Here is a 22,349-nt window from a genome sequence, read left to right on the forward strand (position 1 = left end):
CAGAGAACAGGTAATGTGTTATGACATGAAGAACAAAGAAAACCAAAGTCTGAGAAAATTCACACACAAACATACAGACACAAACTCCTCCTTAAGATGTTTTCTACATTCAGCAGGCTTCAGATTTATGAATAATCATAACTCACCTCCTGATCTGAAGGTTATGCATACTAATTTCACTTCATACAATTTCAAAGGAAAGAAATAAGAAATTACATTACATTCAGCATAAAGATAAAAAAAACATACCGAAAAGAAATGACAATTTTTTTGCATTGTATTATTTTGCAAAAAAAAAAAAAAATCAATGCAAATCCAAATTCTCATTACTGCAATTTGCAAATAAATAAAATAAACAAATAATTATACATCATGATGAATTAGGAAGCCACTGAATCTGAACAATCCAAGTAAAATGTCTGTCTCCAAGTAAAGACGCATTACATTGCAAAATTATGTCACAATGCAAGAAATCTTAATGGCCCTAAAATAGGCTCTATGCGAAATATAACTTCTTATTTCTTTTCTTTTGACTTCAGAATGGAATACGACCCATGCAACTTTTCATGAGATTCATCCATGTGGAGTTTCTTAAACAACTATCAGTAGCTCATCTCTCAGAAGCAACAGGTTCTGCAGTTGCCCAAGCCTTTATGAAGTTATTGGATTTGAAGGCAGGGAGACGTGCTCACGTCAAGAGATTCTACCCCTTCATCCGTCATCTCCCAGGGCTTTTTATTCCTGAAGATCAATTTCCTGAACAAGAGGCTGACAGGCTTTGATCAATACGCCACTATTGTTTTTCCTCCCTCTTTATCTAAATCTGTGCCTCTGTAAAAATTACAAGCCAAACTCTGGCCTCTTTGTCTTAATTTTTACTGCACTAAATCAAATTCTGCCACCCTTCCATCACAAGTGAGAAGTTCTAGAGGCAGAAGAAAGTGAAAGAGACAAGGAGAGAAGGAATACCATGCTGGAAAATTCTGGCTTCTGAGAAAATAGGAAAAATTACATGAATACTGTCATTGATGAAACAATACTCTAACAAAACTCAACAGCGAATTGATGTGTTGGCTGGTTGCCAATGCATTGCAATGCAGTTACTATGGTCAAAGTTGAATAGGCTACTTTCAGAAGTTTGTTCAAATTACTATCCAAAGTAAGAGCAATATACAACTCATTTCACTTATGCAATCAGTCCACAGAGCAAGCACCAATAAGTTAATATAGAGTGCTGAATGGACTTAATGTTCAAGAATAGATACTGAACATTATGTTTTTGTGCAAATATATTTAAAAGCTGTTGTTGTTTCTTTTGGCAGCCTGTCAAATAATAGGCTATTACTTGATTATCAGAAGTAGGGTCGATAAACAAGAAGATAATATTAAGAAACTTAAATTTCAGACACAATATTGTCTCTTGCTCTCTATTTAGCCAACGAAGATAGCTCCAAACAAGCCAAAACAGAACCTTTGAGTGTCTCAGAGCAAAACGAAGCAGAGTTTCGTTCCTGAATGAATCAGTGCTTTGAACGAGTCAGTGATTCAAACAGTAAGTCAAAACAGTGATTCATAAAAACAACCATAAAGACCGAAGTTGCTTAGGTTCTTAGCTCCTGAATGAATCAGCCGTTTTGAATGTATCGACTGAATGAATGATTTATTGACAAAGGCTTCCCTACACCTACTGGCGGTTTAAGTTTCAAATTTAAAATATAATTTCAAACAATTTAACTTACTATTCTAATTAATTTATTATTTTAATTAAAATCTTTAAACCAATTTATTCATTTAAATAGATGTCTGACATAAAAAAAATACTCATTTAATAAGGTTGCACCTATAAAAAATTAAAAGGTAAAGAAAAATTCCCCATAATGAGAAATGTAATTTCTATCATTAATCAGAAGGTGCTCCTATATTTCTGACTGTGCTCCTAAATATTTTAAATTAGGAACACATCTTCTAAAGAAAAAATGTGTAGAGCTCTGCCATAATTTCATATTAACTGCAGGTGTCTCAAAATGCACTGCAGAGCACACTATAGAGCACTTCTGACCTCTGCTGCATATTCAGGGAATCACACAGCTGTGTTACATCATTTTCTTTATTGACAATGCATCTTAAATATGTATTTTGTCTGGTTTCGTTGTTTTATAAACAGTAAGTGTATCAGATGGAAATATCACCGTATTTTTATATATGGGAAGCTGATAGGAAATACTAGTTGACATTGAATACATAAAATATTAGCATTTTTAAAAATTCAATTGTCACATCACAGGATCATTGAAATACACCAATGAAGGAAAAAGGTGACTAAAAATTGTGAAAAAAGATAAAATAGGCAAATTATACACAAGTCAACTTATATTTTTTATACCTACAATTATCATATTCATTTATCATGGCATTTCTATTCCAAGCTACTTTAAAGATTATACGCACAATAAAACTAATGTTCTGTATTTTTAGTTAAAGGTGAAAGCCTCACATCTATATCTACATTAATTTTTACACACCAGACCAAGCAGAAGGTGGTAACAGTGACATTTATTGTGGTCGAGTCGTTACAAACAAGATTAATCTGAACAGATAACCTCATGAACTTCACATTACAACATGGAATGGATTTATATCTCAAACACATTACTGCAACATGAGATTTTTCACATTATTTTGTTCCACACAAACACGAAAGGATTCAGTCATATACACTATCCATGACTGAACTCCGTCTCAAACTCAATGTATGTCTTGCAATTGATTTAGATGTAAAATAATACTTTTTTTTTTATTTGCTTCGCTCACTGTCAGTTTTCTCCTTTCAGCTAGATTTCAGTGCATTACTGTTTCTGTGTTCCCTGTAGTAATTGTACAGTATTAGACCTGACACACATGTGGGCACAGTCCTTTGTGGACTAAACAACTACAAAAAGATTTAGAAGGGCAGTTAAAGACACTCTCATGGGGTTAAAGGGGCCATATCATACATTTTGCATGAATACCAATCCTAATTTTCTTTCCATGAACATTTTGACCTGTTCTGACTCTTCTGGTCAATCATGTGATAACATACTAATCAGTATGACATCAAAAATATTTAGGCCTAATTTATTTAAGTATATACTATTTATGTATTAGAATTGCATATAAAATTTATGTTCATTTGGGTTACACAGTTTTGCCAAAAACTAATAAACTTATTGTGATAAATATTTGTCAGCCATACATAAATTAAATGGCTAAGAAACATTTAAATGGTAAGATTTCGGTACTTAATTATTATTATTATAACTATCGGCATCTATTTTATTCAAACAATCATATTTTCCAAATTGCTTACATTTCACTGTGAAAATTAAATTTATTCAGTTAAAAAGTATATAAACATGGTTAAAATATGGCTAGCTGTAGAACAAGCGATATTAATTTAGTTAGAATGTATGCGATTGAAACAGTTATTGATGATAAAGCTGGTTATTGTAATTTTATGTGCAATTCAAATACATAAATCTTCAATTTAGGTCTTCAAAGGAGCTCAGAATAGGTTGTTATAGCTTATTTTCAATAAACACTCCTTTTGGGAAGAAAGTTTTGATTTCTCAAATGTATATCATTCTGAAACATACTTTCATGGAACATCAGGCTCTTTTATCTAAAAAAATATCAAGGACAATTTGATATTCCTCATGATATGAGCCCTTTAAATGCATGGAGACAAAGACAGTTTTGTGGTGGGACGGGACAAACACAGACAGAGGCAGAAGAGGCTGTTGCCCATCACAGGAGGAGAAGAGAGGCGTGATTGGGCTGCAGTGCTAGTGGGAGTGGCCTCAGCCAATCGGTGAGCTGCCACATGTCACATGTCACAGTGTGCTGGTGGAGGAGGATGCCAGCCGTTTCCCTATGTATATTCTGAGAAAGAAAGTAAGAAAGAGATAACCGGTCATCGTTTGTCTTCTGTCAGACAGCATCTTTGTTCTTATTTATGCTCTTTTTTTTTTAGGTAACATCAATGCCTGTAATGAAAATGGAAGTCAAAAATTAAATTTGTATGACTCAATACAGCATTTTAGAGAGTTTGAACAGCACAAACATTTCTAAATTGTCTGTGATTTATTGCAAGCACGGGCATATGGGACTGCAACAGGACCCTGGCCTTATACAGGGACCACTCACGATCATATTCAGATTAAGATTTTATCTACATTGATTTATTAAAGCAAAGATGGGACAGAAGCCACATTTAAAAAGTGTGCACTAACATTTGATTTTTATTTATTTTTTCGCAAGGACATATTAAATTAATCAAAAATAAAAGACTTATGTTATAAAAGATTTATATTTCAAATAAATGCTGTTCTTGTGAACTTTCTATTAATCAAAGAATCCTGAAAAAAAAAAAAAAAAAGTTTTAACAATAATAAAAAAAGAAGCACAACAACTGTTTTCAACATTGATAATAATAATAAACGTTTTATAGCAGCAAATCAGCATGATTTCTGAAGGATCATGTGACACTGAAGACCGGAGTAATGACTTCTATATTTCATTCACATGCAGAACAATAATTTTGAGAATTCACTCATGCATTTAAATGAATAATCACTCTAAATCACAAACAAATTAAAGCAGATTGCTGTCACTTATGATTGGCAAATATGCACTCAGACATATAAATTCCAAGTGCTGTCAGTCGTGTGACTTTTAATGCAAATAGGCCTCATAATTGGATCAACAAGGCATATTTAAAGGCTCTTTCCCAGTCAACATCAATCATCTTTTGCATTAAAATCACTGGTACAGCCATAGACTAGGAGTGAAGTGTGACTTCAGTGGGGCTCTACAGGCCATATGTCCACAGAACCCTACGCTTTTATTCATGCTGATTATGTTTAAAAACACTGAATTCAAAATATTGAAATTCTAAAATACTGAAATGCACAAGGGGCCATATATATTTATACATAGATAAACCTCATTGACACATTTGACCTCACATGCTTCCTGTGGAGTCTTAAAGCAAAAGATTTGCAGTGATATTAAAGTGAAAAAATTAGAAGATATGATGAAATGTGAGAAAAGTCTCACCCCAGACCCAGCGTCAGAGCGTGTGAGGCGAGCAGAGAGGGCAGGAGGATGAGGAGCACGTCTGAAGAAAACAAACCCCTCTTCATCACCTCAGTCTTCCTCACACTCAGGGAGCCGGACTGCTTTGGGTGATGAAACACAAACTCCCTAAAGACAGAAAGAGAGATAAATCAGGGTCGTTCAGCAATATAATGAAGCATCTTGGAGACGTGGCCACAGTTCTTCTGGATTTAGTCTGTCTCAGTTTCCTCATGTCACTCCAGACAGACTGGATGATGATGAGTTCAGATCTCTGTGTGGACCACTGGCTGTTCTCAGACACAAATCTCACTGGATTACTACAATTAATGGCAAATTGAAAGTTTGGAAATGTAAACTGATATTTCCTACGGACACACTACAGCAAAAGATAGAAATAACTGACTTAAAACCATTTTTTAGCTGGTGAAAATACTGTAGTGTTTAATAATTTTTTTTAAACTGTACAGATGCATTTGAAATATTCCAGATGTGAGACTATAAATACATTCAATCCAAGTTTATTTGTACAGTTCAGTCAATGCAGCCTATTTTGCATGGCTTTTAATACAAAATTCTGATTACACAATATTATCAGCATAATTTCAGAGAAGCTGAATTGAAAATGCACATAAATCTGTGAATGTCTCAGTATTTCTTTTGCTTTATTGAGGAGCTGATCATGTTCCACAGAATTATTGAGAAGAACAATATGACTGTCATATGATCGATGTCACAAACTTACTATTTGATTAGTCACATACAGTAGAACTTATTTCTTGGACAACTTATTTCTTATTCATTTTACATCAACATTCCTTTATTTAAAAAAAAAATCTAATGTTTAAAAATGCTTTCACAGATTTGCATTCGTCCTTTCATATTTAGGATGCCTTTGAAACAAACATCCTGTCAGGCTGGATCATTTACTGAGCGTGCACCAGGTGAGCCTGAAGGTGTTTTAAGATAAATTTCTCTGAAACAGATTAAGCCAAATTCAGCATTGTAATCCCAGTTTAAAGCTCATCTATCCTATCATATAAAGCTTGTTGCCTCATGCACATGCAAATGTGGGAATGCAAGCATATTTAAATATTTTTTTTTTTTTTTTTTTTATGGAAGACGTTTGACCAAGAGGATCTAAACATCAGAGATGTTTAAAGCAGCTCAATGCAACCAAGATAAAACTCAAAGCTGCACGGTTGCAGAAAGTGCAGTACTGTAGTTAGCTTATTTGAACATTTTGAATTGTTATTATTTTTGATTTGTGATTTAGAAGTATGGTTACACCGGCATCCTGCATCATATTAGCTAAATGAAACCCAATACTTGTTTCCTAATATTTTTGGGGTGCTGTTTTGCCTGAGAACTTGCCCATATTTTCTCACACAATATGATGCATTTCGTAGCATTTTTGCTTTTGACAACCATATGTGAGGTGAAAAAGTCTAGTATTATTAATTAGTAAACTGCACAAAGACATGATTTCTGTCTTCCTTCGCATACATGAATGATTCTGAAGACAATATACTGTACATTAACGCCAAATCCTTATTTCAAGGTCAGAATTATGGTTTCAAGATGGTATTCAAGGTTTCCAGAATTTCAAGGTAAGAATATTGTTTATTGACATTACATAAGCACAGACGTTTTCTCTGTCATCTGTTGGTGTTTTACTACATCCAAACAGTGACAGAGAAAACGTCTGTGCTTATGTAAAGTCAATAAACAATATTCTTACCTTGAAATTCTGGAAATCTTGAATACCATGATTTTTCTTATTTTCTAAAGTTCTTTTTCTAAGATCTTTAATGTGATTTTTTTTTTTTTTTTGATCAAGCAATACAAACAGCTGGAAGGACGGACACTAAATGTCTCTCCATCAGCTCTATTTCTAAGGATTGATTTCAAAATAACCTTTGAAATGTTTTTCCAGCAAAATGTATATTTGCACAGTGTGTATATGCACCGTCATGAAAACTGCCATTGACAAAGTGAAGCTTTTTGTGCTTTCTAAAAGCTTTTTGCTTTTAATAGCATCATGATATCAGAGCAGACTCTATTGCTAAAATCTGCAATTCTACATCATTAAACGTTGCAATTCAAAAGGTTTTTGACAAGGTTTTAGCTGTAATGATACGGGTATTAAAAAGTTTCTCCTCTAGAGAGCGAACTCATCCTCTCGTTAAATGGCACACAAGTGAGGCTCAGAATCGCTGACTCATGGTGTGGCGCACAAGCTATTTTTGTGTGGCGACTAAATGATCCTCTCTGAGATTTAAGCAGAGGTATGCAGGGCTAACGGAGGTCAAACGCTCCACTGCAAGACCTGCAATCTTCTGAAAGCGCACTTCAGCACACAAGAACACCTCTTTTATTTTTACCCATAATGCCATATGGTGTTCATGATGTATTTGCATCCTTAATAAGCATAATTTTATCTAGGACTGGAAACTGCCATCATGTGCAAAAAAATATTAATAATTAGCTCAACATTTTTTCCATTTTTATTATTGTCTAGGCTATTCCAACTGTTTTCTGTTTTCTTAATTTCACAAATCCTCTGCAGTTCCATTATATATCACAGACACCTGAGTAACAGGAGTAACCACAGTACCTGAATGAAAGGTAAATCTTACTTGGGCGGGAGGTTTTCTGGCCGACTGGACCAATCCCACACCCATTCAGCACTCGCTCGCCTGTCATTCTCATCTGACTGAAAAACAAACAGTGCAAAGATGTGTGAGTGCATCATTTACATGCTTTACTTGACTTCAGGAACCAGATGTGCACTGGACATCAAGTGACCCACAGAAACAAAACTGCTTAATGTACTATAATGTAAAGTGTACTGAAAATGACTAATACTATAAACCACACGGGCAACAATATGCAAAATTATTTCAATGTTTAATTGTCATTGCAAGTGAACCTGTATTTACTGTAGCCAGTATTTAATGCATTTTCTTTTCCAATGTCATTTTTACCACACAAAGTTTCATTTCAATAGTCTATTTATTTTTCTATCCTATTTATGCACAATTATAAAGTCTCTTAAATGCTCACCAAGACTGCATTTATTTGGTCAAAGATACAGTAAAAACATTAATATTGTGAAATATGATTACAATTTGAAGTAGCTGATTGAATATACAGTGCCCTCCATAAGTATTGGAACAGTAAAGACAAAATTGCTCTATTGGCTGTGGAGTCAAGACAAAACTACAGAATGTCACATTTTACAGAATGTCGAATTCAAGATTCAGAATACAGAAGTAATGGATATAACTGATACGACACATTCCCTGCTTTTAATATCTGAAGAATTAATGCAACAGGACACAGCTGATCACTTAGAAAGACCTGAGAGGCAACTGCTCCAATACTTATGCTCACATCAGATAGAGGGATGAACTCTAAAAGTGCTGAACTTCTTAGCTGGTACAACATCTGTGTGTTGAATCACCCAATAATAAAATGTGACATTCTGTAGTTTTGTCTCATATTCATCTTTTAATCATATTTGTAAATGTCTTGACTCCACAGCCAACAGAGCAATTTTTTGTCTTTACTGTTCCAATACTTTTGGAGGGCATTGTACTTTAAAATGTAATTTATTCCTGTGATCAAAGCTGAATTTTCAGCAACATTACTCACATGATCCTTCATAAATCATTCTAAAATGATTCTATTATATAAACTAAATTTCTAATAATATTTCACAATATTACTGTTTTTACTGTATTTTTGATCAAATAAATGCAAGTGAGCATGAGAGACTCCTTTCAAAAACATAAAATTATTCCAAACTTTTGACAGGTAGTGTAAAGGTAGATTGTTTTAGCTTGATTATTGAGTGACTAATCAGCTAAAACCATGAGACTAATTACCATTGCATAGTCTGCCTCAATCTGTCATAATTAAAGTACGGTAATGATTGTAACCATAATAAGTTCATTAGACTTTCAATACCATCATCATCATTCAGCTCATTGCGATATAAAACAGCTTCCTTTATTTGGCAGTATTGTGGGAACGAACATACACTGAACAGTGCCTCAGGTGTCTGTTACCTGTATAGTCACACAATCTGTGCTGCTGCTGCCCTCACTGGCTGGTTTGGGAGATCCAGATGTTCTCGGGGTCACGACCTGTGGAGGACTGAATTCAGAGAGGAAGTCTGTGTTAAAAAAGTAGCACGCAAAATGATTGGCGGAGACTGGATGCATTGTAATTTCTCCCCTACACACACACAAACACTGGACTTCTCATATACAGTGTCAGCTCTGTCTCAGATGTTTCTTCTAAAATGTCTCAGGTGATATAAATGAGTAAATTGCTGAGATCCAGTAACAGAGAAAGAGCTATAAAATAAATGTAAGCAGCTCAGATCTTTTGGTCTGGGGAGAATTCATTGGGAAATGTTTAAGTTGATACTGAAATATATCTTTTAACAGCAGAGTTCACGCAGTTTAAGACGTTGTTGAAATCTCACCGGAAACTCTATAGGAAACACGGATGAAACATTTGAGAAGCGGGTCAGCAGCATAAGCGAAACTATCAAAAAACGAAAAAAAATTACTACACTATCAGGTTATGGTGGCCGAGAAGTGCAAAACAAAATCACGATTCTGAAAACAAAATAACAAATTACAAACACAAATGCAAATCTAAAAAACAAAATAACAATTCAGAAATCACAACAACAATTCCAAAAAAAAAATATAACAAAGAAAATACAATGACAAATCCGAAAACAAGTGAAGTGAAGTGACATACTGCCAAGTATGGTGACCCATACTCGGAATTCGTGCTCTGCATTTAACCCATCCAACACACACACAGCAGTGAACACACACACATTTATTTTCAATAAGGGATTTTGGAGGATTTTGTGCTATGTATACTACTTGTTGCAAATAGTGGCAATTATCTGCACCTCAGTATTGTAGTAAAAACTGTAGTAATAACGTACTGAGTGTAAATTATAATTTTAATTCAAATTATTAAATGGATGCCACCTTATTGGTACAAAAAAGCCCTCCCTACACCTACCCTAACCCAATACTTTATTTTCAACTTTTTGATTATTTCCTTAATTTTTATTGAAAATAAATGCCTTTCCGATGCGATACGAGGTTTGAAAAGGGAGGGAAAAAAGTTGGGCAAAAGGCGGGATCGAACCCGGATCCATCGCGTCAAAAAAGATGACACGCGATCTACCATCTGCTGTTGTTCTTCTCGTTCTTCCTGTACAGCTTGATTGACAGATGTCTCGTCCAGTCAGCGGTGAGTAATCTATTCCCAAACCAATGGCGCTGTCTCAAACTATACCTACCTCTTCAGGTTTGTCTGATTTGTCGTTGCGTTTTCTGACTTGTTATAATGTTTTCTGAATTATTATTTAGTTTTTTAGATTTACATTTGCGTCTGTAATTTGTTATTTTGTTTTCAGAATTGTGATTTGTTTTGCACTTCTCAGCCACCGTAGGTTTTCCCCACTTTTGACATCAAAACAAACAGACATGCACACAAAACGGGCAGACACTGAATAAGCTGCCAAAATGCTGGTTAAGCTGTTCACCTGCAGAGCAAAATTGAGGTAATAAGCAAAAATATGCTTAAATCGATGTGACATTTTCCTGACAAAACATTAGTTTTACACTGCAGGCTTATTAACCTTCAGAAACCAAGCATAGAAAGTAATGATGCATTATCTTTTTCTTCACTGAACATGCCTATAGGAAGCCACTGTTATAAAAATAATGATACGAGCATATTTTGTTTTGATGTATATTGCTGGAAAACATGCTATCAGGGTTGAAAACTCAGAACAGCTCTCAGACTTTCTAGTGCTTCAATAAAGACTACATTAAAAATCATTTGATATAATTCTATGATTTATTGAATGGGCTTCATTTTGTAAACAAGAGATGCCCAAAGTTGGCCTGTGATAAACTTTGATTTGGCCCACCATGCCACAAGAAGATGGGGAAAATAGTTTTTTTTTTTTTTTTTTTTTTTTTTTAAAAATCAAAAAACATGCTAAAAAGAAATAGAAAAAAATATTTTTGTTTAATTATTTAACTTTAAAAATAATGATAATTAATTTTTATATAGTATAAATTCTAAACTTACATATGGCCCATCGCCCTCAGTCAAGTTAGATTTTTTTGCCTGTTGAATTAAAACTTTTGGGCACAAAAGTTTCAATAAACAATATTGAAAAAGGTCACCCACTAAAGTCCAATGTTCTCATTTTTGCTACACAAATATTGCCTAAAATGTATACAGGTTGATAATTTGTGGTATGCAATCATTGCAATAATTAAACATATTAGATACTGATCAATAAAGTCTTTCGCAAGCTGTGACATTCAATATGCACGTTTTTCCAGCCAAAATTGTTGTGGTAGTACATTTCAGAGGTACATGTATGTTAAGTTTTTATTAATATTTAGAGAAATATTTCCATAAAAAGGTATGGTATGAGTGCCAAACACACAGCTTGATGTCTTGGAGAAACACAGAAAATAAAGAATCTTATTAGTGATTTTTCTTTCCTAAGAGCAGATTTGTTTACTCCCAAGTGCACAAAGACAAAGCTCAAACAGGCCTTCAGCTCCACACCTTTCTGTTTGACTACTCCTCTCACACTCCAGCTGAGCTTCCAGCAGAATCCTCTCCAACTCCCCCTGCAGGATGGAGGCTGTGGCGTCCTGTGCTTCTGTTTGACCTGCAGAAGCCATCAAACCCTCCAGCTCCACCCAAGAGCCTGACGGACATGTGAAAGACACGGACTTGGATTAATAAAATGAGTTCAGTTTGATCGCTCTGTGGAATCTGTAACTTTCACATGGAATTTATATGTTAAAGTCAACTTAAATACATCTTGTTTCCGTATTGTGACATATTTCCAAGTAAACCTGGACAGTGGATGAGAAAAGATGTAGAATAGGACTTGATTTTACCCAATGGGAAATGATTGGACTGAAAAGTGTCTCTGACAGGTAGTGGATGAGAGAGGTTGTAAAATAACGAGGCTTGCACAGTGACATGCATCGTTCTGTTTACCTGTCTATCTATTGTTCTGTCCATCCATCCATCTATATCATTCCATCGTTCAATCTACCTGTCTATCCTTCTGTCCATCTATCTATCTATCAATCTCTCACACACACTGATTGTTGACATGGACATGAGGATACAGTACTGTTGCCCAAACAAGAGCTTGCTTACATAAGCATTTTATTTCTGTCAGAGATTAGCCAGTCACATCTCTCTCTCTCTCTCTAACTCTTTCCCTCCCTCCCTCCCTGTATTCTCTCTAATTCTGACCTTTATCACCTTTCCCCATGCCTTGACCATCCTCTCTTTCTGCCCTTCCTGGTCATGTTGGGGGTTGTTTTTCAGAGACAGGGGTCTTGCAGTGGAGGGAGGAGGGACTGTGCCATTGGCCCAGATTCTCCAGCATGTGGAACTGTGACATAAGCACAGACGAGGGCCGCATGTTACCTATACAGAACATAATATCAGTCTGTGAGTGTGTGTGTGTGTGTGTGTGTGTGGATGAGAGAATGCGCATGCTTTTGTGTGTTTTAAGAATGATAATGACAGGGATTTGTTTTTATGAAGAACTTGTGTGTTCTGCAAACACTGTTGTTCTCACGTTTTCCCCTGCGGACAGTTTAAGCTACTGATCAAATTATAAGAGCTGTTAACCCTCTTCACAGTAATTGGCTTAGAGAGAGGCATAACAGGCCAGTCATGGAATCTGTTTACATAATACAGACAAAAACAATGGCACAGCAAAATAAAAACAGACAGATGTAATAGAACATTAAGTAGTCTTTAATTGTAATTATTTTTACAATAAGTAGCCCAACTTATTTTGTAATTAAATTTAAATATATATTTTAAATATTTAATGTGCATTCGTATTATTTCATTATAAAAAATAATTTAATTGTAAATGAATTTTATAGGCTGTACAGTTAGGCTACTGTAGATATACAATCGAATTAAAACGTAAGATATATATAAATCTAAACATAAATACGCCTACATATAATATAAATATATTTAACCACAGGTCATAATTCATCAGTGTTATGTAGATATGCAGTTGTCTTACCGTGCAAAGCATCATCTGGTGATTGAGATCCTGACAGAGCCATGATGGGACAGAGGAGTTCAGGAGCAGATGCACTGACTTCAGCTCCTCTCGACTCTCTTTGCCCGTGTTTCCCTGTCCTCTGTGTGTGTGTGTGTGTGTGTTGACAACACTGTTGTTGTGTGTGTTTGAGTGGATAAAACTCGCTAATCACTGTTTTAGAGGACGTTTCCGTTCCTTCCTCCAGGGGGCGCTCGGTGGCTCATAAAACCGAAACTTCACAATTAAACCACACGTTTTTTGTGTTATTGAATTGTGCATCACTAATCGAGAAAATTAAAATTATTAATATGACACAATACGAGAATATTCTTTTGAAATTATTTTTAAAAAATCATATATTTTAAGTTACCATAAATAATTGTGACAAATGACCATGCCATTTACCGTCTAATAGTGACATTTGATATTTAATGGATATTTTATTAATTTAAAAACGATGGGAAAGAGGTGAAACAGAATAATAATTATTTAGCCCCCCCATCGTTGCTGACCAATCAGAGACAACTTCCGTGTTTCTACGCCCCGCCCTTTGTTTGACTGGTTTCACAGAGGCTTTGCTGGATTGCTATTCTCTGCGTTTATTCTGTTTTTGTGACGTAAATGCAGTTCTGCCCACGTGTTTCAGCAGGAGGTAAATATTGGCATTATTCCCTTCTTTTTCATAAGCCAGCCAAATATGTGCCTAGTTTCAGTCTAAAAACTCAGCAGGTTAAAGTTTAGTATATTTTATATTCTTTAATGTCCCATGTCCAGATATGACATAAAATATGTTTTAAAATATTTTAAAGGTTCAGCATTAGATGTGTGTCTTTGATAGAGACAAGAGACAAGTGACACAACAGTGTCCCAAAATAAGTCACATGACAAACAAAACATTCAGCATGTGTTGTTTCCCATTTAGTGTCACCTGACCTCAGATAAACTTCTAATACATGGACAGATAATCTCTCCTGATCACCACACACACACACACACACACACACACACACACACACATTTATTTATGCGAATTGTGGGGACTTTCCATAGACTTCTATTACTTTTATACTGACCAAACTATAATGTCTATCCCCTAACCCTACCTACCTCTTACAGAAAACCTGTATGTGTTTATACACTTTCATAAACATAATTTGCCATTTCTAATTGTTGTTGTTTTTCTCAGTCCCCACAATGTAAAACAATTCATGTTTTACTATCCTTGTGGGGACATTTGTACACACATACACACCTAATCCATCTTTCACTAAAACAAAGAAGTACCTTGGTACTGCCAATATTTTTGGACACATATGGATAGAATGGTAGATGATTATTTAGCCTTATGTTTTGATAATCTTTTTACAACTGAATAGCACTTTGAGGACACATCTGTTCAAACATAATTAAATCAGAAAACTTAAAAAAAAAAAAGTTACTGACTAATTAATTATGTTCTGCTCCTTGTCATTATTATCTTACTTTTTAAACCTATAAAGCCTACTGTATCAAATTTGAAGGCCTCCGAATTATCAATGTGATCAAAACTTTGCTGAAAAATCTGACAATCTGCTACATGCCTTCTGTCATTTGCTTTATACTTTTTAGCAAGTAAAGGGGCTTTTAGTGTAATTGCTCAAACATCCACGCGCGTCATGTTTTTTTTTTACTGAGAAATCTTTACTGATTTTTATAAGTAAACAAACTTATTTACTTGAATGTTCATACTTTTTTCTTAGAAAAATAATTTTAAAATATTTGTCAGTTATATGAAACAAAAATGGCAAATGTCTTCTCTCGTTCTTGTGTCTGCGAACAACACACTCTGTACTGCAGGTAAAGCCATATTTACATTTCTTAATTTAGCAGGCGCTTTTATCCAAAGCGAATTATAAATGATCAATACAACAAGCTCTTTATCATAAGGAGACAACAGACATAGTGAGGGCAACGCCATATTTCTTTTTTAATTGAGGCTGTGAAAGACTGAAATGCAGTGCATTCAATTAATTACTGTTGTATAACATACAGAATGTTCAGCTGACAAAGCGTAGACAAAAAAAAAAAAACGGTTTTAAACATTGTGAGCAGTGTTGGGGAAAGTTACTTTTAAAAGTAATGCATTACAATATTGTGTTACTCTCTAAATAAAAGTTACTAATTACGTTAGTTACTTTATGGAAAGTAATGCATTACGTTACATTTGCGTTACTTTTTAAATATGAGCAGGGCTTGATTGTTTGTTTTTAATATAAGAATTTCTATTTATAGCAAATGTAAAAGCCCTTTTACACCAAAAAGTGTAATGAATAAACCTCAGGCCGAGGGAAAAGTAAATTCACGTCTGTACAGTAGAATGCAGGAGAGGAAAGTTCAACTCTCTTCAGGAAAAAAAAAAAAAAAAAAAAAAAAAAAAGCACAATTGTTAGTTTTGCTTAGTATGGTTGAACTGGATCAAAGGTCAGCAGCAAAGACATTGGTTAATAAAATGGGATTAGATACATTTGCGTTAACATTTAATTATGGCAGGTTGTCATATTCTGAGTTGGCATTTAATTCATTTTGATGACTACTACACCTGTTTTTTTTGTGAGTAAGATGAATTAATGCACATTCACATTTAGTCTAGAACTACAGTAACATGTTCACACAGCGCACACAACGCCTCTGTACTTCCGATTTCTCCCAACATGGGGACACAAGATCTGTCAGTCAATAAATGGGAAAACAAAGTAACTGGCGTTACTTTTTTGAAAAAGTAACTCAGATACTTTCTTGTAAATTAAAAAGTAATCTGATTACGTAACTTACGTTACTTGTAATGCATTACCCCCAACACTGGTTGTGTCACAGTGCACGCATCAAGGATGAACGAGGAACACAGAGACGAGGATGTAACTCAAATAACAGTCTTCGATGACTCCAAACAGGGCAAGGTAGACACAGACAGGAACACCAGGGAGTAACAAGTAGACCAGATAAAATCTAACAGAACAGACAGGGCTTAAATACAAGGGATAATCATAGATAATTACTAAAACACAGCTGGACAAGAATGAACTAATAATCACACTTAATGAGGACAGGAAACAAACCAAATAAGGACACAAGAGGCGGGAACACAAGACACACGACAGAGGACTGACAGGTTGTGAGTTGTAAAAATGACATGATCTAGGACCTTATATTGTGCATGCCATCATAAAGTCTGCAAGTCTATCCCTCACAGCCTAACTTTCATCTATGTTAAATTCAATATGGTGTCTAACCTGACTAAAACCGTGGTCACGCTGGTTTTTGGGCATGCAATATTTCTTCAAACACTTCAACAGTTGTGATATCACGCAATTGTAAGAACATACAATCTATCCACTATCCTACCACGCTGAAATTTCAAATTTATATTCTTTTAATTCAGTCATGCTGTGAGGTTTTGATTTTCTATTGGTCACCGTTTCACGTGATACGATTTTGTAGGTCAACTTGAACTTTTGAACTCAGCAAAATACTAAACATCTCATGAGCTTGTGTTTCCGCTCTCCTGCATTCACATAAATATGAGCTGAAGTCAATGGAATGAAGAGTGTAGTGTGACCGCACCTTAAGGTCTATAACATGAGAACAACTAGCAATATGTTTCAAACATTATAGTACAAGCTAGAAGAAGGAGGGATATATCCAGAACAATATCATAAAAGAGTATGAAAATATGAGGACACTTGTTGAAGGGAGTTTTGTGCCCCAGTATGAAAGACTAAACGCCTCTGATGTCCAATAACACATTCACATTCAGCCTGTTTACTGGGATGAAGTGTTTCCCAGGAGCGTGGGGACATTCTTGTGTTTTTCAGCACAGGCAGTGCTAAACCAGCCAACCTGTGTCATGTGATCCTGCTGGTCTGAACACACTGGGATAACAAGAGGCCCCTGACACCACCGTGGGACTGAGACCCAACACTATATATAGCACAGATGAGGGCTAAAGGTACATCTCCAAATACACCAGCTCTCTGGCCTCAAGATTAAGCGGTAGGAGGAGATCGAAAAATACATAAGGGTCAATAGCCTTAATCTCAATATAACACTATCATTTTCCACTTCCATTAGTGATCTGATTTGGCCTATATACAGTAAGTATAAGTCTGATATTAGTTCAAACTCATTTTATAATACATATGTATGGAAGTTGTTCAAAGATACAAAACATGCAACACCTTTGCATCTGTTTTGTTTGGAAATTGGAATTATTATTATTATTATTACATACACAGTTGTGGGTGGTTTTTAATGCAATGGCGTTAGTGGTGCAAAAATGACATATTTCAGCTTTGTATAAATGGTGATTTATAAATGAACTTTATTAGTTAATTACATTTACATTCAGTCATTTAGCAGATGCTTTTATCCAAAGCGACTTACAAATAAGGACAATACAAGCAATCAAAACCAACAAAAGAGCAACAACATAGCCTAACGCAGTTCACGTAGCAAGGTTGTTTTTTGTTTTTGTTTTTAAGAAACAAGTAGATAGAATAGAAAAAAGAAAGCTAGTGTTAGTTTTTCAAGAAAATCTAGCAGTTAGAGAATAAATATGCAATTGAGAGAGGGTCTTTTTAAATAAAAAGAAGACAGATAAAATAGAATTAGAATAGAGAGTGCTAGAGTTAGAGGGTCAAGTAAAGATGGAAGAGATGTGTTTTTAGCCATTTCTTGAATATGGCTAAAGACTCAGCTGCTGGGATTGAGTTGGGCAGGTCATTCCACCAGATGGGAACAGTTAATGAAAAAGTCTGTGAAACTGATTTTGTGCCTCTTTGGGATGGCACAATAATGCATCGTTCACTTGCAGAACGCAAGCTTCTAGAGGGCACATAACTATTAGGACAAATTCATCAAAACGTAATTCCAAATTAGCTTCATTTTCATTTGTAAAATATTCCATAAAACACAAAAATCTCTACAATAGACTAATAGCCTGCATGAATAAATTTTAAACTTAAATACATAGAATCTGTATTTAAAACTGTTATAAAAAATTAAGACCCCTTTCATTGTTTTCATGATCTACTGGCAGAGGAAAACTTTAAGCACTAAAAATTTGTAATATTTACATATTCAGTATGTCCGTGATTAGTTTTTACAGAATTTATAAGAGCTTTTAAGACTTGAAGGCTGTAAATAGTGTGATGTGTTGTAATGATATTTACTAGTTAAGGTCATTATTAATAATTTTTGCTTTGAAATTCAACCCTGAATTTGAAATTCAACCCTACAGGATCTACAGAGAAAGAACAGACATGCATGGGTTACAAAATTATTTACATATTCATTATGTGCATGGATGCATATTATTCAGTGATTTAAAAGTGCATGCATTGAATGTGATTGTCTGTAAAAATTTCTTGACAAAAATGGCATAACTTTTCAAGCCCCATCATCTACCTCTCTTTTATAAGCATGTTCATTCCGAGCTGGACTGAAGATGTAGGAGAGCTGATGACCTGTGCTGGATCTGTCCTGCTCCTGGTTTCATTACTAAAATCTCTGTTCAGTTCGACAGACAGAGCGACCCAGTGGACGTCTTCACCAAGAGCACAGCACGACAAAAATGCTGTCATCTTACACATCTTTCTAAAGAAACAGAAACACAAAGATTTTCCAGATCTGTTCCTGTAGCATTACAGCCGTTTTATTTGATTTATTTATTTACATTTTATTAACCAATTTAAATGGCATCAAAAAATGACAGTATGTTACCGTGCTGAAATGCACAGCGCAGAAGATGGTGATGATGAGGATGCCGATGATGATAGATGCGATGGACACATAGAGCGCCATCTTCCCTAAACGCCTTGAACCCTCATAATCCCCCTGATCATAACTGTTTCTGGACTATAAAAGACAGAAGATACATTCAAATTAAAATATTTAGAGACACAAGACCACAAGCTTTTCACTCTCTCTTTGTGATGTGATGTGTGTTTGTGTGTGTGTGTTCATCCAGTCAAACTAACATCAGCAAACAAACCAACAATTATCTATAGTCTTGCATAAAGTTGCTGCCCAGATAGCACATGTATGTCTGCAAGCTATATCTGTTAAAGTTCGCTTCATCTGGAAAGCATCTGCTGTGTACTAAATCTGAGAAACATCTTTAAGATGGCAGTTTTGCAGACATTCTAAATCATAAACATCTTGAAGACATTTTCGAAATGTCTATTTGACATCTAGGAAATGTCCTAGAGATGTATTGTAAATGAGCAAACACGCTAAAAAATATGTCTTACAGATGTAAACATACACATCAAAAAGACGTCTCTGAGATGTATTTGTGTTTTAAGGATAAGGAGTTGTAGGTGATGATATTCTGCTCTCTAGCCTTTGGTGGCTACTTATTTATTTATTTATATTTTCTTATATTATTTATTTCCTGTTTTATCATCTGCTAGGTTAAAATTGTCAGATTGCTTGAACAAGTAACAAACAAGCACATCTCCTCAACAAACTACAGCATGAATCATGTTCATAACACAAAGAGATAATAAGTTAAGCATTTAAGTTTAACACAAGTTTGTTCGAAATCAAATTAAAGGTACTGTATGTAATGTTGACAACTAGTGGTTAAAATAGTACTGCAGTCCAAAATCTAAATATTGAGTTGTTTCTCCCGCCACTTCTCCTCAGACTCAAAGCTCACACAGGTTGCCCGATTGAGGACATGCATCAGAAGTTAATGAGCTTTACATTGTTTATGAGTTGATTAATCCGTGTTTTAATATACTTTTTTGCTGGGTGCCGAGATTTTTTAGGTCGGATAGAATACGCGTGTTCGCTTGCAGATTTTAATGGATGCAATACGCCCGTGTTTTCTGCCAAACTGGCAACCAGGGGTGTTAAAATCCTATTGGATAATTCGGCAGTGGGTGGAATCACACAGACCAAAACAAAAACAGACATTCCGACATGGAACACAAATTTCAATGCAGAATGTAGTATTGTTTTTCTGAGAAACAAGTATGTGAACTTATAGCATGTTTCCAAAATAGGCCTATCTACAAATTTATTATGGTATTTTTATATTAGTCAAAAAAAATCTTTAATTAATAATAAAGGATTCCTTGACACAAACTGTTCTATCAATACAAGGCCTTGATTTCATGCAGACGTTAATATAAATGCAGATAAAATCTTAAGTGTTAAACACATTCCAGGCACATATGATTGTTGACTCACCATTACAGAGAAGACCAGGGCTAAAATATTGACAGGGTAGGCTGGACAGAAGCAGGTGAGGATGGTCAGGAGCAGGTAGTTTCTTAAAGGAGGTCGTGGAGTTGTTGAACCGAACCAGCTGTGATAAAACTCCATGCTCCCATTCAGAGAGCTCTTCACATCCGTCTGCGAGCTGCCCGTCGCCATGATGGCAGGTGAACACTCCAATAACACACAAATATTGAAGTGTGGAGAAAACGGGTAAAAAAAATCAGTTAAAAGAGATTAATAAATCCACCAGGGTTCAATGAGAACTGAGAAGGCTGTTAGGAAACCAGATGAAATGAAGAGTATTTTGGGCAGGAGGGTGTTTGAGCAAGAAGAACCCGCGAGTAATGGGATCAGGGAGATGAAACACTTTCCCATGGATGGATTCCAGGTCAGCAAGGTTTAGGTTTGTGTGATTTTCAGATTTTCCATATCACACTAAAATTTGGCAAATATGTAAAACTGTAAAATGACACCAGGACAGTCCCACAAAACTAAACTAATAACAGAGTCAAATGCAGAAATGGTGGGAAACCGTGTGTGTTTATGTGTGTGTGTGTGTGTGTGTGTGTGTGTGTGTGTGTGGCATGGGGCCATCGGGTGGTATTGGTGTCACAGGGTATCAGGTGTGTGTTATGGGACAGAGATGAACATAACAGAGATCAACCACGTCTGTTCCCATATCTTGAAGTGTTGGATGGTTTGGTCATCAAATTTTGGTTGTCTTTTCACCTGTTTGTTTACTTGGTGCATTGGAATCCTGCTAGCTTCATGAACAATGGTTATTAAACGGTTAAATGTTGCAAACCAGCTGAGAAATGTGTACAAACACACCAGAACCATTCTAGCTAACATGTTAGAACGCATTTAAAATATTTACTAATATTTCATTTTGCATGGAAAATAACACCACAGCAGGAAACATTTTCAGGATGTTCCTGCCAATTTGTATAATCAGAAAATATATAAAAAACTATACCTTATCTTTCATTTTACACATTGGAGAAATTTAATATTCAAAACAAATGTTAAAAAACGGTTATAATTAATAGACTACAAGTTAAAGGTTTGGACACTCTTTATCCATCTACAGGTGCAACTCAAAATATTAGAATATCGTGAAAAACGTTTTTTTTTTTTTTTTACTTATTTCAAAAAGTGAAACTTTCATATATATTTTACATTCATAACATGTAAAGTAAGACATTTCAAAAGGTTTTTTGTTTTAATTTTAATGATTAGAGCTTACAGCTCATGAAAGTCAAAATCCAGTATCTCAATATATTAAAATATTTATATTTGAGTTTCATTAAACGACCATCTCTACAGTATAAATTCAGGGTATCTCTTGTTTTTTGAAACCACAATAATTGAGAAGACTTGGCAATGGTCTAAATATTTTTTTATATTTAGATTTTTGTAGGCTTTTACTTTTATATTTTCTGTTATCATTGCAATTTTAGTTATTGCTATTTTTAGTTCGTTCTATTTTTAGACATTTTATTCGTTTTTTTGTAATTTTTAAACGTCTGCATATAGTTTTTTTTATTATTTTTCCGTTTTAGTTTTCTAGCTTATTCTTGCTGAAATACAATAAGTTTAGGATTTTTAACATTTTATTTTACTTCAGGTAACATTTTTAAATAATATTTTTTTTATGGTTTTAGTTTTAGCATCAGTTAACTATAATAACCCTGATATAAAAAGTTGACTTTGTTTAAAATTGTATTTATTTTTCATGGTCTGCTAATATTGAAACCTTAATTTATTTTTAAAATATTTACAAAATATTCAATATAATATAAAGGCATAAAAATATTAT

At 34.7% G+C, this 22,349-nt stretch overlaps 2 protein-coding genes across 3 annotated transcripts; both read right to left on the reverse strand.

The window, feature by feature from the left end:
* Positions 1–2,096: 2,096 nt before the first annotated feature.
* Positions 2,097–13,413, reverse strand: LOC306869269 (BCL2/adenovirus E1B 19 kDa protein-interacting protein 3-like). 2 transcript variants are annotated; one of them, XM_079415957.1, is made up of 7 exons: positions 13,247–13,399; positions 12,451–12,592; positions 11,743–11,887; positions 9,186–9,273; positions 7,752–7,828; positions 5,095–5,241; positions 2,534–3,918 (listed from the first exon to the last, which is right to left on the reverse strand). In XM_079415957.1, exons 2-7 carry the CDS (start codon positions 12,467–12,469, stop codon positions 3,870–3,872), a joined length of 525 nt encoding a protein of 174 aa, XP_079272083.1. In that variant the 5' UTR covers positions 12,470–12,592; positions 13,247–13,399; the 3' UTR covers positions 2,534–3,869. The 2 variants fall into 2 exon arrangements, with proteins under 2 accessions (XP_079272082.1, XP_079272083.1); XM_079415956.1 differs by lacking the exon at positions 12,451–12,592 and having other exon boundaries at positions 2,097–3,918; positions 13,247–13,413.
* Positions 13,414–18,886: 5,473 nt separating this feature from the next.
* On the reverse strand, positions 18,887–20,686 carry LOC306870494 (transmembrane protein 233-like; the record flags this gene model as incomplete). Its single annotated transcript, XM_079417806.1, has 3 exons — positions 18,887–18,898; positions 19,025–19,159; positions 20,501–20,686. The coding sequence occupies 3 exons, from the start codon at positions 20,684–20,686 to the stop codon at positions 18,887–18,889; spliced, it is 333 nt and encodes a 110-aa protein (XP_079273932.1).
* Positions 20,687–22,349: the final 1,663 nt, after the last annotated feature.

Source organism: Barbus barbus (genome assembly GCF_936440315.1).
Source record: "Barbus barbus genome assembly, chromosome: 5".
Classification (NCBI taxonomy): Eukaryota; Metazoa; Chordata; class Actinopteri; order Cypriniformes; family Cyprinidae; genus Barbus; species Barbus barbus.